The sequence below is a fragment of the Cheilinus undulatus genome, linkage group 15, assembly GCF_018320785.1.
Source record: "Cheilinus undulatus linkage group 15, ASM1832078v1, whole genome shotgun sequence".
NCBI lineage: Eukaryota > Metazoa > Chordata > Actinopteri > Labriformes > Labridae > Cheilinus > Cheilinus undulatus.
Genome location: NC_054879.1, coordinates 35,768,806 through 35,786,251, shown reverse-complemented (window position 1 = coordinate 35,786,251; position 17,446 = coordinate 35,768,806). Strand labels below are relative to the sequence as shown.

At 38.9% G+C, this 17,446-nt stretch overlaps 2 protein-coding genes across 7 annotated transcripts in view; both read left to right on the top strand.

The window, feature by feature from the left end:
* Positions 1-9,344, top strand: part of LOC121522904 (phospholipid-transporting ATPase IH-like) — a 60,110-nt gene extending 50,766 nt beyond the window's left edge. For 2 of the 6 annotated variants that reach the window (XM_041807587.1, XM_041807585.1), the window contains 3 exons: positions 74-239; positions 1,063-1,177; positions 6,640-6,735. In XM_041807587.1, coding sequence (XP_041663521.1) covers positions 74-239; positions 1,063-1,140 — 244 coding nt within the window. In that variant the 3' untranslated portion in view covers positions 1,141-1,177; positions 6,640-6,735. Of the gene's footprint in view, positions 1-73; positions 240-1,062; positions 1,178-4,354; positions 4,583-6,639 lie in introns of those variants that run through there. The other 4 variants (XM_041807583.1, XM_041807582.1, XM_041807584.1 and 1 more) reach the window with 3 other exon arrangements.
* A 5,603-nt stretch (positions 9,345-14,947) lies between these two features.
* mcf2lb (mcf.2 cell line derived transforming sequence-like b) overlaps positions 14,948-17,446 on the top strand; it is a 68,441-nt gene continuing 65,942 nt past the window's right edge. The window contains exon 1 of the mRNA XM_041807075.1: positions 14,948-15,269. Coding sequence (XP_041663009.1) covers positions 15,191-15,269 — 79 coding nt within the window. The 5' untranslated portion in view covers positions 14,948-15,190. The remainder of the gene's footprint in view (positions 15,270-17,446) is intronic.

Here is a 17,446-nt window from a genome sequence, read left to right as displayed (position 1 = left end):
TATTTAGCATCCTTTAATTTAAAATTTACTATGCCATATCAGAAAAATTAACCCTTTTTACATGCTTCCCTAGGCCCTTCCTGAACTACCAGAGGATGTACTACGTGTTCATGCAGATGCTGTCGAGCGGCCCGGCCTGGCTCAGCATCATCCTGCTCATTACGGTCAGCTTGCTGCCAGATGTCATTAAGAAGGTCCTCTGCAGGGCCGTCTGTCCAACAGCCACTGAACGTGCACAGGTAAGAAGCTTTCACCAAATAGACAGCACAACCAGTGCTACACATGATAAATGAAATAGAGTGACAATAACATTAAAGTTAAAGGAAAACTCACAAATGTAAGAGTTTGAATGTTCAAGACCTAAATTTGCTGCAACAACAAAAGCATTCCATTTCTTCAGTGCCTTTCTGTTGTCTTGTGATTTCTGTGAATTTAAATGGTCTTGTTTGTCAGATTTTTTAGTCATTTCTGAAGAGTTAACCAAATGCTTTGCTAAAAAGATTAACCTAAAACTAATAATTGCTGCCTCATTTTAAGGAATTTAAGTTTGCTCCTTTTACAGTGCAGGTCATTTCAGTTCATGTGCTGAAATGACCTGATACGGCTAATAGAATCCACTCAAATCCTACCTGATGCTTTGAATGTAAATCTAATCCACTCTGTTAATGAACCAGAAGAACCATTAGGACCTTTAATAGCTTTGTGCAACTGTGTGATTTAAAATATTCCCCTGTTCCCCACGGCTTAGCCTCACCTTCCTGCAACGCAAACTTCACCATGAATGGATAATTGAGCGAAAGGTCTGACAGATTTCTTTCTGCTGTGCTTTTTCTTCTCTTTTTTCCCTTCTCACTGCATCCTAATGGACTACTGTAATCCAAAATCACACTACCCTATACCTTTCTCCCTTCTTTTCCTACATTCACCTCCCTTTTCCTACTTTTCTCCTCCCAACCTCCTCATTACTCTGTTCTCCCTTCTTGTTTCCCTCCCTCTGCTTCTGTGTGTCCATGACTTTGCACCCTGCCCTCTGCACTCACTTGTCTTTCGGGATAACTGCAGTCCTCTCGCCCGTGCCTTACTGTGGAGCCGTCCACCATCTTCATGCTTTCTCAGTCCTCCAGCAGAATGAGTTTCTGATTGGCCCAGAGAGACGAGAGAGGAGCAGGAAGAGGAGGTGACTCTCTTTTTCAGCCCTCATCTCTGTATGCATGGTAGCATGTCCCGGTGTAAAGTACTCATTACCGTCTCAACTAATGCGAAACTAACAACCAGCACGCTATAAATGACAAAGGTGACAGTGTTTGGTTAGAGGGCCAGGCCAAAAAGTGTCTTCTTCCTGACTTTTGTCCTCCCATTTGTGAAGTGAACATTTGTAAATCTGTGCATTTTATATTTACCGTCAAAGAAACTGAACTGCATTCTTTATACCATGTCCTTTTCATGTCATACATCTCATCAATATGTCATGAATGATGATGGGTTTGCAGAATTTCTTCCGTGTGTAAGAGAAGCCAGATGTTCTTTATGATTCAAGAGGTGAGAAGAGTAGTTGATCAAAAATCTTGTGTCTTTAATCTGCAGGTTGCTGCTTAGTATAATTGTAAATTGAAGAAGCAGAATAACACAAAATATTTGAGATTAGGTCCTTTAATCCATGGGAATGTACTGATCAGTTTTATTCGGCAATGTACGGTGCTTAACAAATTTATTAGACCACTTGTCATATTTGTCTCAAAGACCAACCAGCATCATGAAGTGCTTTAATGCGGACTCTTTCATTTTCAGTGAGCTCTCCACGTTTTACCATTTTGAACAGGAATGAGGAATTTCAAACTGAATTCACCCAAATTTGAGCCGGCTCACTGGGCTTCTCTGAGAAGTCAGAAATGAATCAAGCATAACATTGAACCACTAAAACTCATTTTTCTGTTCAGGAATGCAAGTAAATAACTATAATTTGACATGTTAATCAAGAAATAATAAAGTGCTTTACTATTTTTTTCAGTTTTTTTTTAAATCAGTAAATTTGAAAATTCATGGATAACAATAATAATTATATTTTAGCATTAGAAATATAATTTTGGTTAAAGGGCTTTTACATATTGGTGTATTAACCATTGCAGAAACATAAAAAAAATGATTTTGGTGATTATCAATGCTGTTAATTTAGGGCAGCTGTGACATAAACCTTACTGTGGTTAGGGTTAGGGTGGTCTAATAAATTTGTTAGGCACTGTACATAACAATATATTAAGAAATTATTCTGTACTTCTCACCCAAATTTATTGTCCTCACTAAATTGGACCAAAAGTGTACAGTCCCTCAAGTGGGGTTATTAACTTCACTTTATGTAAATGTGAAATCTGCTGCTCTTGATGGGATCACAGCAGGATAACTGTGGATATAATAACTCAGAAAGCTTTATTTGATTTAAAGTTATACAAAAAGAACAAAATTTAAAGCCAACATGACTCATAACTCACTAAAAAGGGACCAAATCCTACTCTGTATCCATGTCTACAAGTGGATATTAAGGTTTATGAACGAGCTATGCTCAGTAGAAGTGAAAACTGCTTTGAAGGGGATCTTACTATGCACTTCAGTTAGATTTTCTTGTTCTCAACCGTTGTTTATAGCTTGCCAGTTATATCAAAGTAAAAAAAAAATCCTACTCTTTGGAGCATTTTCTGAACAGTTTCCGTAGAACATCAACTGTTCAGAAAGGTGGTCCTTCCACTTTTGTCCACCATGTTAAGCTCTTGTGAGGGCCTTTGATTTTGGTGTTTTTTGCACCCCTTTTGACAAAGTGGTACTACTGCTGCACAATCACTCTAATTGCAATCACAATGTCGTGCTGTGCAATTATATATTCACATAAAAAGGGGGTTTACGAAAAATAACTGAAGAAAGTGCAACAGTGCCACTTTAGCACTTTGTAGAATAACGTTTATTTTTTAATAAAGGAAAAACTTGTATTTTTGGGAAAGTTATTTTGACAGCAGTGCTGTGAAAATTTCCAAGACAGTCTCACTTCACACTGTGCGTCTGAGATGTCATCTGTGTCAGAAAGGAAGTGGCATAATTTGCTGGCACAACATATTTCCAGTTTTTGATTTTTTGATTGAAATTAAACTAAGTCTGTCGGTCACATCTATGAAATAACCACAGTGTAAAAATTACAGACTAAGCAACATTTCATGAATAAAACCAAGAAAATGGTAAGAGGTCTAATTTGGGATTAAATTATGTATATACCAGTTCTGGAAGTAGTTACATGAACAGTGGCTCGCTTTAGAGTCATTAGCTCTAGTAAAGCCAGTATAGCTATGCTAGCTACGTAATTAACATGACTACTTAAGCTAATGAAGCTAAGTAAGGTAGAGCAGCGTGAGCTTTAGCAAACATAGCTAAAGCCATTGTAGTTAAGTAGATAATGTAGCAGCATAGCTTAAGTAGCTGCTTTGTGAGCTTTAGCTACTTAAGCTATGCTGCTACATTTACTATGTAGCTAAGTTAGCTACGTAGCTTACGCAGCCAACAGAGCTACGGATGCTACGTATGTATTAAGTAGTACTATAACATGACTGTTTACTCAGCTGTATTAAATGTTTTTAATTAGATTTTGCAGGTCAAGTTTATAACCTTTCATTTGTGGTATCCTAACCTGCACCCGAAATGGAAGTTTAAAACAATTTAAAAGTTTTAGCATGTATTTCTGTTCTGACTCAGACGGCATCTCAAATGAACGACTGAAAGAGTGACCATCAGTATCAGCATGTAGTCTGCAGCCAGACCTTTCTTAAAATTTCAGAGGTTGTAATTTTTCTGCGAAGTAATGTTTGTATGATTTGAGTTGAGAAATACACACTTCAAAGCTATCATTATTCCCTGCATTCTCCTTGATGGCCAAGCAAGTAGAGTCTTGATACTATTATATATTATATCATAATTGCAAATAGCAGTATTGTCCAGAATAATTGCAATTGCACATTATTACGCAATTGTGCAGCACTAAGTGGTACCTATTATCTAGGGCTGTAATGGAATTATTTCACCATAAACCGTCACAGTTTAGACATCACGGTTCGATGCATGCAGTCACATGACGAAAATGTCTGAACATGACCTCCATACAGTATCCAGGTGGCAGTAATGCTTGTAACTGTCTGCTAAGCATCAGTAAACAACAAAGAATGAAACAGGACAATAAAACTTTAAAGATCACTGGGGGTGTGCTGAATATCAGAAGCAGTTCTCTGTATAATGCAATCAGCTAATATACTCAGGCAACTCAGTCTGTCTAAAGAAAAACAGACCTCATCAACTTCCTTTCCTTTACCGTCACCCACAGAAGGTAAAGACAGCGGGGCCCCTGGAAGTCTGTGTGGCCCCCAGCTCTGCAGGTGGAGGGGGACACAATGAGAGGGACCCGCTCCACCCTGATAGGACCTGTGAGGGAGACAGTGGAGACAAAGCCACTAGGACCTATGACTCCGTGATGTCACACGGCCTCAGCACCCCACCCAGCATACCCTAGAATACAACCCCACCACGTCCTAGTTGGGCTAGGGTCACCATGGTAACAGCACACAGAGGGTGTTGTCGGTGGGGAGTCGGGTTGTTATTGCTGCTGCCGTGATGCTTCCTGCTGCTCTGCTCTGCATGGGGCGTGCTGTCGTGATCAGGCTCAGGCTGGGGGAGGTGATAAACTGTGTCAACATGAGAAATTTACCTCCGTCAAACCTACTTTTAGGAATCTCCATCTCCAATTAATTCTGCTGTGCTGCGTCCAAAGCATGCTGCGCTTCTGACTGCATGAGGGATTGGGAATTAACTTGATGTGGGTAGGAGCCAAATGAGATATTTTATCCTCTGTTTATTAGGTCCAGGCTACTTAAAACCCATCGCCACCTGTCATGTGAGCTCAGACAAGTAGTAGGAGGTGTGCTCTGACGTCTTGTTGGTCCCCAAGTGTAAATAAAGATGAAGGTTCTGGGTTGGAGGAGGATTAGGAGTTAAACATAAAATGAGTGTGAGGACATTAAGGTTTATACCAAATGGTGACAGACTGGTAGTTGAACCAGAAACCAGGGCATTGAGGATTCTGCCTCTGCACATGGGGTGCATTATTGATTAGAACATATAGTCTAACTATATGACTGATAAACTAAAATAGAACTGCATTTTTAGTTTCTCCCACTTATTTTGGATCAGTAGGACCTGATAAGAAGGTTCTGCAGAAAATACAGCACTGGATAGGTTTTTGAGCAGATGTTTTGGCTGTTCGTTGGACTGTTGGTCAGTTATTGGGGTCTTCAGGCAGTAAGAAATGGTGTCAGTCATTGAAAGAGGTATGATGGAGTCATTTTGATGATGGACCAAAAGGACTTGTTGGGGCCAAGCATGAACAAAATTTCCACTAAAAGTTCTTGGAAATTTTATTTTTCAAAATCCACACAAAATCTTTGAAATTTTAAAGAAAATATCCAAAACCTCTGCAATAATTATTTTTTAAGTATTCCATAAAAAGTACCCCTAAATTTCTTTAAATATTCCTCAGATTTTATCAAAAAGCCTAAACATTAAGAAGGTTTTTAAAGACTCCAACAATACTACATGTAAGGTCCTGATTTCTTTTAAGCAAATGCAAATTTCTTAAATCTCTTATCTCAAAATTTTGATGGCAAATTTCCCAACATTTCAAGCAAATTACTGAAGCCTCAATGGGCATTCTGGTCAATAATCTCAAAAATTCTCATAGCATAAATTATTACTTTGTTCTAGGAAAGACAAGATGCAATGTCCACAAATGTTCATGCAGGGACCTATGGGGTTAAATTACAAAAACATACATAATTTTCCATAAAAATCAATGTGGAGAAAATATGTTTACAGACTAAAAATTAGCGGGGGATGGGAGGTACTCCACTGATCAGCCTAATGTTTGTCCTTGTAGTTGACTACCACTTCTAATGTCTTTTTAACTGAATTTTACCAAAATAATGTTGTTTTAGCAGACTAAAACGCTTTAAACTAACCATTTAGGCTCAATAACTCAGCAGTACAAGAATAAAATAGGTGTTTGTTGTTGTTTTTGAGGGAGCATCTTATTTTCATGCTTCTGTGTCATGTGTTTTTCACATCGTCTGATTCAGCAGGGTCAGGCGTACATAAGTGAATGCATTAGTGATGTCACAGACAAAAGTGATCTGGAAAAATCCATGATATGCAGCCAATATTGCATTGAAAGGTCCATTTTATAGCAGGAAGAGTAATGACATCTAGTGGTTAATTGTAGAGTTGCAAGTGTGAAATTACAATATTAGTTTCATGAGCATGCTTTATCTAACATCATAATGGGGATTTTCAGAGGGTCTCTTATCTTTGATCATTAAAATATGCCGTTTTCCACACTTAATGGATCATTTTGTCCAGTTTGGTAATATCTTGATTTTTAAACTCATTCCATTAAACCTTCTGAATGTAACCCTGCTCTTCAAACTCATGCATCAAGCCTTCTCACATCTGTCATTCACAACTTTGTGTGATTTCTGCATGCTTCAACCCTTTTTAATTCCTCCTTTCTGTCTGTGTTTTGGATTGTATCCTGATCTAACATCTCCCATCTGTCTGCAGGATCAAGAGAAGCTGTCCCGGGGTGGCGTGGCCGAGCTGACTCCACTGTCCTCTCGTCGGTCCTTCAAAGGCACGAGCCCAGACTCCTCTCACCTCCACCTCAGCGCTGTGGAAATGCTGTCGCTCCGCACGTCTGATCCCCTTCCTCAGAAACTCCTCGCCCATTTGGCGGAAGGAGGAGGGGCAGATTTATGCTCTCTCAGCCCGTACATGGTCCGTCTCTCTGGGGCGGGGTTTGCCTACTATGCTCCAGGGCCGGAGACCTCGGTGTGAAGAAAACAGACCCTGAAACTTTGTGGGCTGAAACAGAGAGCAAAATACATACAGCATCATCACCATGTGCATTTTCTGGGCCACACCCTGCGTGGAAACCCTTTAGATATAATAGCACTGACACCTCATGTTCACTTTGTTTTCAGTGTGGTCCACGTCTTTAGTTTCTGCTGAAACTCTTACTTGAAAAAGTAATCAAACAAAAGGGGATGGTGCATCGTCTCATGCACTGTGGAACTGTTTCAGCACGTCAACAGTCGAGCCTTTTTGTACTCTTTGTCCTCATTTTCCGTCTCTCGTTCTTGCCTGTTCCTCCACTGTTTGTGTCCCTTTGTAAAAAAAAAAAAAAAAAAAAAAAATGTTTGTCTAAGAACATTTATGTACAGTTCGTGGTCTGGCCAAGTAAGGGGCAGCCGTCGAAGCTCAGCCCTTTAGGTGTGCGTGCGAGTGCATGAGCGAGAGTGTATGCATGATATTTGCCTGTTTCTGTATGTTTGTATGTGACACAACTTTGCCTTACAGGTAACCACACAGCAGCAGGCTAGGAGCCAAAGGAGAAAGGTGTTATAAAAGATATAGTGGTGTATTACAAAGCCTTACACTCACAGACACCCATCAGCTAAAGGGAGAAGAATCTAAAGAGGGATGTGCAGTATTCTAGCCGCCCTGCCTTAATTCATAAATGCTCATTTTTAGTGGACTCTACAAGGAGGAAAGATTTTCAGACGTGTCTGGTACAGCGTGTCGATTATTCTTCTTCTTTCCCCTCATGATTGTGTCGACGTCTGTTTTTTCTTATCTGCTCGTGTAGCATGTCATATCTCTTTGCTGCATGCTGATCTGCTCCTCTTTCTGTTCTGTCTTTATCCTCAGTCATCATTCATCAGAAAAACCACACCATGACACCTTTTCCTTTCTCCTCTAATGACGAGCACATTGTATCCTTTGCTGCCCCTCTGTGGCCATGCAGGGTAACAAAGGCAGTCTTTATTTATGGATGCCCTTGCTTTTTGTCCTTTCTGTTTGCCTTGTGCGTCTGCTGCCATGTTCTGTGTTATGCAAAAAGTCAATGTAAGATTGTCATGTCACATTTTAAGACTTTTTTTCTGTGTTGCATTAATCCATGTTCTAAATTTATTGATGGCAGTCACTGTTGATGTATGGATGTAATTTAAAAGTTTTTATATATATTCTAAAGAGAAGGGTGTTACGTTATTATTATTATTATTATTGTTGTTACCAGAGTCAAGTAGGAGGGAAGCTTGAATCGGCGATGTCACAATCAAATCACTAGAATGTCGAACTGATTTGTCCATGTCCAGCTGATGATTGTAGCTCATTATGGATGAACGTCTTTTCTGCATTTCTAACATCTGAGGTCCAGTTTGTCCAAAGCATATCTGTGGTGTTGCACAGCAAGGGACTGACTTGGGAAGTCTTGAATGTCTGATTCTGAAGCATTTTTTGTATGTTTATACAATTTATTTTCATACTCTCACTCCCATCTGCCAACATGGATAGATTTAGTAACGGGTTTTCTTTTTCTAACTAGGGCACAGATGATTTCTAAGTTTGGTTAGAGGTCTGGATTTCTCTATTTTAGTTTCACACAAAGCCCTTTTACAAGTTTTTGGACTTGGGGGCTCAACGTCCTGACCTCAGTAGATGAATAGAGGAGCCTCGGTGCTTGTTATGCAGTGTCCCACCTCACTGTGCTGTTGCCATAGATTTCTACCACAATAATGCTCTATTTTGTTTTAAAATACATCGGAAGATTCTATATAGTCACTACATTTTGTCGCATTTTGGTTTTCCATTCAAAATATTTCTTTGCTACTTTTGTATCCCAGAGAGAAGATTATATTTTAACTCTGTTAGAATGTGTGTTCAATTTATAACCAAAATGAGAGCAACATAAACAATATATGATTCACTAGAGATTTACCAATAGGACTACGCCACACTGCACTTTGTTCTACAACAGATCCCCCTAAAACAAGGTCTATTGTCCATCGACCGGGGTTTATACGTGTTCACTCTTCCTCACGTTATTTTTCTAAGAATGTAGTGGGTGAGATTAAAAAAAAGTGACCAAATAACTTGACTAGGAATGGACTGTCTGTCTGTCTGTCTCAAAGTGGTTAATCGCACCAGCCTTCAACTGCTGATCAGAATGTCAAACTTGCTTTTTCTAAGTCCATCAGCAGGACAGCAGGTGCTCATCCCGTCATTCCTGAGCTTGGCAAAGGTCGGAGAAAAAAACGTTGACTTTTGTGCTCTGAGCAGCACGTTTCATATCATACCTTCAGTACAGCACTGTTTGTATTACTAAACAGGTTTTGAGAATTTTTCTTTTTTTTTGTTTTTTGGATAAAGATTTTAAAAGTTCACCTATTGACTTTTTGCCAGCCTGTCTGTAGCAAATGAAGGCAAAGCACTGTATTGTCATTCTGCTTGTAATAAAGAAAGAGTGAAAACATTTCTCCTCTGTCTTGATAATGGGTTTACTAATGCCATCTTATTTCTGTATTTTTATTCCCCTCTATGATCCATACCTTTCTTCAGAGGCTCTCACTTCCTGCCCACCCTGCAGTGCTTTGTAAATTTCCATGATAACCTTTTACCTGCCAGCCTGTCTGACTCCTCTGTCTCCTAATCCTCCTCTCAGTAACTATACCTGACCATAAATGACCATACAATTAGAATCCTAACCAGGGGCAGAGCCAGGCATGTTAAATATCCGGTGCTAAGCCCAAACAAAGTATGGTCCAGGGGGACAGTTTCCCTTGAAATTTCTATTTTCAACCCAAATTTAATTTTAAAATTACAACAAATTACATCATATGGGCAAATACGATGCCGTTCAACCCACAAAAAAACAAATTGCTTACATTATTTTGTTCCTAATTTAACTGCACTTAAAGTGTCATTTTGATTCTAAAATCATGGTCTATCTTTTTAAAGCTTAATTATTTTCACTTCTGCCTCCTAAAACTGCCTGAAGTTATTTTAAGTTATTTTATGTTAAGTGACTTTACACAGGTAGGGTAGGAATTTTGTTTAAAAAAAAGTTTACAACTGGAACTATGCATTTTCAAACTACACCTTAAAGATCTGGCTGAAATTAAGAAAAATACTGCATTTACCATTCAGTGTTAATTTTGGCAGCTGCTTTTAATGTTAGTCTTAGTCTTTAGAGGAAATGTCTTAGTTTTAGTCCCATTTTAGTCATTTCTGTCCTTTTTAGTTTTAGTCTAGTTTTAGTTGACGAAAATTCAAAAACATGTAGTCTAGTTTTAGGCCATAAAAAGTCCTCACATTATAGTCTTTACTTAGACCAAGTATTTATTTTCTTGACTAAATCTGGTACCAAATCATGGTAGTGTGTTCCATGCACTCAAACCTGGGGTCCTGCTTTCTACAGATCAGAGGCAGAATAGGTAAAGATGCATTTTGACAGATTCACCACCAGTGGAGAAATATCACAGATTTTGAATGTCTGACGAAAACTAAACTAAATTTTAGTCTAGTTTTAGTCATCTTGATGAAAATGAAACCTACTTTATGTCAGTTTTAGTCATCACAGATCTATTTTGTTAGTCTTAGTCTAGTTTTTGTTATGGAAAAAAGGCTGTTGATGAACATTTTTAGTCATAGTTTTAGTCGACGAAATTAACACTGCTACCATTGTCACTACCAAGAGCAACAAAAATTGCTTCAATGGGAAATTTCTTCCCAGCCAAACTGGATGGGGGCTTCACCAAGTGGGCAGAAAAAGGCCTTATTATGATAATAAGTTGTTTAAAGGAACAAATCTCAAGGCTTTCTCACAGTTTCAGACCCATTGCATCTAAAGATCTGTTGGAAAAGTTTCAAATCTGACATTATCTGTTATCACGCAAAGAATGGAACACTACCAGGACATTACCATCTAATTTTGAAATGTTTTGGATTGGGTTAGTAGGCAATCAAATAGGCTCAAAAGGCACGGTGTCCTGTTTATAGATAACACTTGGATACAACCTCTTATAATTTAGATGTGAAAAATAAATGGGAATTGGAGACCAACCAGGTAATCTCAGATGATGAATGGGAGAAGTCCTGGATGCCTTGGCATAAATGTTTGAGTAGCCCTAACTGGAAGGAATTTGGTTGGAAGTTAAGAATGCGGTATCTCAAAGCTCCTCTTGTAAAATCTGGTTAGGATAGAAATTTTAACCCCCTCTACTGGAGAGGAAGTAGTCCGATGTGCTTATTTCTTGTTGCATTATCTATTATAACACTCACAAGCAACATACTTTTTAACCGATCTGAAAGAGTCAGGACTTAAAAATATATCATTGCATAAGCCCATAAGCAACCCCTAACTCTGCCTTTGGCCAAATAAGTTCTTTTTAAAGGCAATTTAGAGATTTTTCAGAACTTCAGATTTAGTAATGCACTCCTCCATGCTTTAGATATTATTAAACTTAACTTTAAAAGATCAATCTTGAACATCTCAAAGTAAAGTCCCTTACATTTAGAAAATAACAACAAAAACTTTCCAATATAAGTGGCATGATGTCACTAGTAATGCTTTGCCAACTATGGCCACCGTTACCTTAACAAGAAGAAAAGACCCTTAATTTTTCATAGCAGATGTACTTGACCGTCACTACTTATCACCACTGTTGTTATCCCAGTAGCAATGCAGCACTAGGTTGGATAGTAAAAGGTGGAAACTCATGGATTTTGGAAAAAATAAACCTTTATTGGGTCATTTGATCAGCCGAGAGGCTAAGTAGGTGGCAACTTTAATAATAGCTGAAGTCATCAGAATGCCAACATGGCTGGTATTTTTTGTTTGGGAAGGACAGAACTTTGCAGAAAAATCCTGGAGGGTGATTGGACAAACATTCTGTCACATTCCTTGCTGGCCATAAGAGTGACAATACACAATGACATAGTGGGCATCCACAGCTCCAGTTATAGTGAGTTCAACAGGCAGGTATAGTTTATGAACGGTGGAGTCAATCGGCAAATCAAAATCATCTTTTCTGCCAAGAAAGGTTTTCAGTGTTGTCCTTTGCTTCTTTTTAATACAGATGCTGCCCAGATCTGAAAAAAAAAAACAGTTGTATTTGTTTACCAGCTTGCAGTACAACTTAAACAGACCTGTAAATATTGCAAAGTCATGCCGAGGTTGGAAGAAGAGTGAAAAATCTTTTCCAACTAGAAAAGAGTCCATGGAAGTTCTTTGCACTTCTTTGATAAAGAATTGTCTATTTCTATAGCTTAATCCAAGCTAATGTTAGCTGGCAGTACAACCAAACCCCTTCCTTCTTCTTCTTCTTCTTTTGGGTTTAATAATGGCGGTTGGCATCCAAAGTGTTGCAAACTCCTTCCTTTGGAAAACCTACTGCATTGTTCTCTTCAAATGACACTGATTGGTCCGGTCCTTTCTCAGGCCGGGCTCAATGGTTTCAGATTGGAGCTCTACAGTGTAGTTCAACCTGATGACAGACATCTGATCTGGCCATTTCATCTGCTTTGCAAGGCTAAGTTAAAACATGCTATAAAATACTGATATGTTAAAATGTCAAAAAAAGTTAATTTTCAAAAAGCAGTATGCTTAAAAGTTAAAAAAAAAAAAAAAACGGTTTGACATTGAATATGGAAGTCTCATCTCTCAAACGTTGGTTAAAACATCATTCAAACTTTAATACGTTTTTTTCTTAAATCTTATTATTATAGCCTATATATTTTTTTTTTAATTCGGTGCATTATGTAGTAATGATACATAAACAGTAATTTAATTTGGGCGTACTTCGCTATAACGGCATGCATACATGACCCCCCCCCCCACTTGGTTTGATCCAAAAGTTGCCGCATGAGCCCAGTTCACATTAGCGGGTGTACAAACTTAGAAACTCTAACGACAGGTAGGACTGTATGAAGGAAGTTGTTGGAGGCTAACGTCAAGCTTTGCTTTTAAACATGTGAATAGGAAATATAACGAGTAACGCATCATTATGCACCTGCTTCAGATATTTATTACCCCAAAATCGGTTGGTTTAGCCCTCTACCTTGCTAGTTGGTAACTTGTTTAAACGTAGCTTCCTGTTTAACGCTGATGAAGGGAGTGGTGAAAACGTCACTGGTTAGCGAAAAAACCGTTAAAAGCCCCAGGTGTAAAGGATGAAAACACATGAGGTAGGTTATTTTCCGTAAGATAAATACCCACTTTTGTCTTTACAAAAATGGGATTTAAGTGGCTGAAAATGGCCAAGATAATTTTCTTTAAGTAAAAGTCCTGCATGAAAAACTACATAAATAAAATAGATACACGATAAAACAACAACAACAACAACAACAAAAAAAAAAAAAAAAAAAAAAAAAAGCTTTGTCGGTGCCTCAGCATCAGAACTGGTTTTTATTACTGTTTAGGAGAATTTTACCCGTGCAGCAGGTCCTTCTAAAACGTTTTGTCTTTCATTTAACCATTTCAGACCAATCAGAGGTCGATGTGATTATGATGTCATCATCAGGCAGGTAAAGGTGCAGATCTGATGGAAGTAGCCAGATGTCGAGGCCTAATAATAATGACAACATGATGATGATGATTTAAATAAATAACAGCTTTTGCTTTAAAGGTGCAGTATGTAATATTTAGCCTAGTAGCATTTAGTAAAACAAACAAACTCAAACAAAATCAAACATGATGTCTGTAGGTAGGTCTATCCTAATTAGTGTGTATCCACCTGAAAAAAAATGTGTTTTTTTATGTTAACTCAGAATAAGCAATCTATTCATACATGGGGAGGGTCCCCTCCACGGACGCCGCCATCTTGAATTTTTGCATTTTGCATGTTTCTACGGTGCCACAGAAGCGACCAGATAACAGATACACTTTTTTTAATTCCACTGGTTGCCACAGTTTTCACCAGAGAAACATACAAAATGCAATAAATTCAAGATGGCGGCTCCCGTGGAGGGGACCCTCCCCATGTATGAATAGATTGCTTATTCTGAGTTGATATCAAAGAAAAACAAATTTTTTCAGGTGGATAAACACTAATTAGGATAGACCTACCTATAGACATCATGTTTCATTTAACCAAGTTTGTTTGTTTTACTAAATGCTACTAGGCTAAATATTACACACTGCACCTTTAACTTTATCTTGTTAGACCACTGTGTCAGATGAAATCAGTTTGACTTTCTCAATTGATCATTTGGAATTAATCTTATAATTAAAAGCTAGGAAAGTAGATATAAGCAGAAGAGATTTTGCATTATTTCACTCAGGTTTTCTTTAATCCATAACCATCCTCAGAATATCTGGCAAGACAGAAATATTAGAGAGACATCAAAATAAAATTTCTTTAAAAGATAATACCCTTTCTGCCCTTCTTGGTTACATATGTTTCAAAATGGAGAAAATGGCTTAATTCTTTCTCTTTCTCAGAGGGACTCTCATGACCAGTTGTTCTTGTACTCAGATGATGAGATTTGGGCGAAAGCTGATGAACAGTACGACTAAAAACTCATATCCAAAGGTTTGAAGGGTTAAGTTGCACTTTAAATGCCACCAGATTTTATCCTTATGTAAAAGTAGCTCTGCACTTTCTGTCATAACCAAGTGCTGTCACATGGTGGCAATGCAGCATAATCATTAATGCATGACCGGTGGGACTATTTCTGCACATGACAACGTTTCATGACGTGGCTGTTATGCCTCGTTTCCACTCTGGATGTCACTATTGCATCATTGGTGTGTTTGAAACTGCTCTGCTGACCTTCACTTCCCCTCCCCCTCTGTGTCTAACAGGTCTACCTAGGTTTGCACCATCATGTGTGCTGATGCTGAAGCATGCATGTGTGAATGAGTCTGCGTCCTCCTCCTCCTCCTCCTCCTCTCCATCGCCGGCTTCCTGCGCTCTGCCTCTCTCTGTGGCTGGAGGACTCGTCACTGCACCCACAGCGGCTTCAGCATCACTCCATCATCCATCCACGCAACATCCATTTCTCACAAGCAGCCCTGCCGCCTCAAGCTGCACACACCCCCTTTCTCTCTGAGATTTCTATCCTCCAGCATCTGAGTGACAAAACACAACCAGCCACATCCAGGGTTAGTTTACCCTTCCGCATCCCTCCTCTTCCATTCTGCTCGGCTGGTCTTCTTCCCCCATCATCCGATCTCTGAAGCTGCGTTCAGGAGAAAGCAGGCAAGCTGTCTCTTCTTCCTGCGAAAGCGTCTCTTTGCTGGACAGCTGGCCTCCCGCTGTCCCTCTGGAGGATGATCCTGTGGATGAAGACTGAGGAGATGGCGCTGGGGGAGCTGCTGGAGAGGCTGAGGACAGTCACCAAAAGCATAGGTGGGATACAACAACACACCCAATAGCACTGACTCTTTTATCTGTATCATCTATTACAGAGGATTGTTCATGTTGTTGTACACAAAAGGGAGAAATTCATAATCTGTTCAGTAAGAGGCAAAATTTCCTCTTTTCTAGGTAAATTGTAACACAATTAGATATAAATGAAGCTGATTTAAGCAGGATTATCATGGGAAACACAGCATTGCTTCTGCAGAAAACCAGCCCAGGTTTAATACGAAGATTTTATGCTCTTTCTGCCTGAAGCTAGGCAGCTGTTTGGCCTGTAATTGGTATTTTTATTACAAGATCTTCTTGTGCAGTTATTGCTTGAAGGGGAAAATGTGATATTGACTCTGTAATAGATAGTCAGATAAGAAGTACACAGTATTATGTGAGCATAGTAGAACAAATCCACAATAACACACTCTGATTTTGATTTTATGTCAAATTTCATTAAATATGTCTGCTCGGATTGATGTCTGCAGACATTCTGATGTGTTGAGGTACAGTGTTGTATCTAATTGGCCTATTTCCCCAGCACTCCACCCTAAACGGTTACAGTATTGTGCTCAATCAGAGACACTGACCTACATTTGAAAAATCGATAAACATTAAAACATGGACAGGTTACCTAACATGGACTTGACTCTATAGGTCGATAAATCATGTCTGAGATCTTCTTGGCATGTTTTTGTGCAATGCTGTCTTGAACTGCTGCGGAGGCTTTCGCTTCTGATCGTGCAAATTAATTGCCTTGTCATGGGTTATGAGGCTATTTCCAAGTCTATTTCTCTTTTTTTCAAACCCTATATGACATCTCGTGATACTTCTGCAGCAGAATCATTTATCACCACTGACCAAATGACATTTTTCCTTCTTCATCACATTAGCACCACTTATTTGAGTGATATTTCTGATGTTTGCCTCTCTTTTATTTTGATCCATCTATAGAGATCTACCTTAATTGACTCACAGCCAGCATGTGACATTAGAACAAGCATGAATGCACTAACAACACGTTTCAGCGCAAACCGTTTTTCATTTAATGCTGCGCATGTTTGTTTTTTCTTTGAAGGTCAGTGAGTCTAATGTGTCAGCCCTGTGAATGAAAACTAACCAGTCCAGGGTGAAAGTCACCTCTCACCCAGTGATGGCTTAGATTGGCTCCAGCCCCCTGCAGCCTGCAATGGATGTATTTAGAATTAATATGCATTTAAAGTTTGAAATCTAAAGACCTAATTCCAAAAATGCTGGGACAATGTGTAAATTGTGAAGAAAAATAAAACACATCAATCCGTCTACCCCCTTTATCCTTTTCAGGGTTGTGGGGGCTGGAGCCTGTCCCAGCTGTCATTGAGCGAGAGGCAGGGTACACCCAGGACTGGTTGCCACTCGGCTGTCAATTGCAAGGCTGACATACAAAGACAAACAACTACATATCCATACCTATTGCCAATGTAGAGTCACCAATTAATCAAACTTAAAAAAAGAATGTAGTCTTTTGCAAATCGCTGTCATAGCGCCAAAACCTTGTATCTCCATTTTACATGATTTATTAATTTATTTTATAAATCAGTTCTGTTGGTCACCCTCTTCATCTATTTGTGGGGTTTCACAAATTTTAAACCAATTAAAAGTGCCAAGAAAATGCTGACTATTACCATTCATTCATTACCATTCGTTCACCTGACAAGCAGAGATATGAGGTTTTGGCCTGACCAGAGTGAAATTCTTTACAACCTATATTTAGTTGAATACAGCACAAAGACAAGACATTTAACGTTCAAACTGATAAAATGTATTGTATTTTGGGCCACACTCTGAATTTGATGCCTGCAACATGTTCCAAAATAATTGGGACAGGAGAAAGAAAAGGAAAGTTGTAGTATGTTCAAGAAACACCTGGTGCATTCCACAAATAAGTAGGTTAGTTGGTAACAGGTTATAGTACAATGATTGGGTATAAAAGAAGCACTCCTAGAGCTGAGCTCATCTGAGATGGGCAAACTTAAAGTGGAAAAGTATGGTACGATACGATACGATACAATACGATACATTTTATTGTCCCTTTAGAGAAATTTGTCTTGGACTCCAAGTGCTGAACCCATTAAGCTGCCATATAACTACACATAAACAATGAACATCACCAATAATCTACATGTACAGAGTTGCTC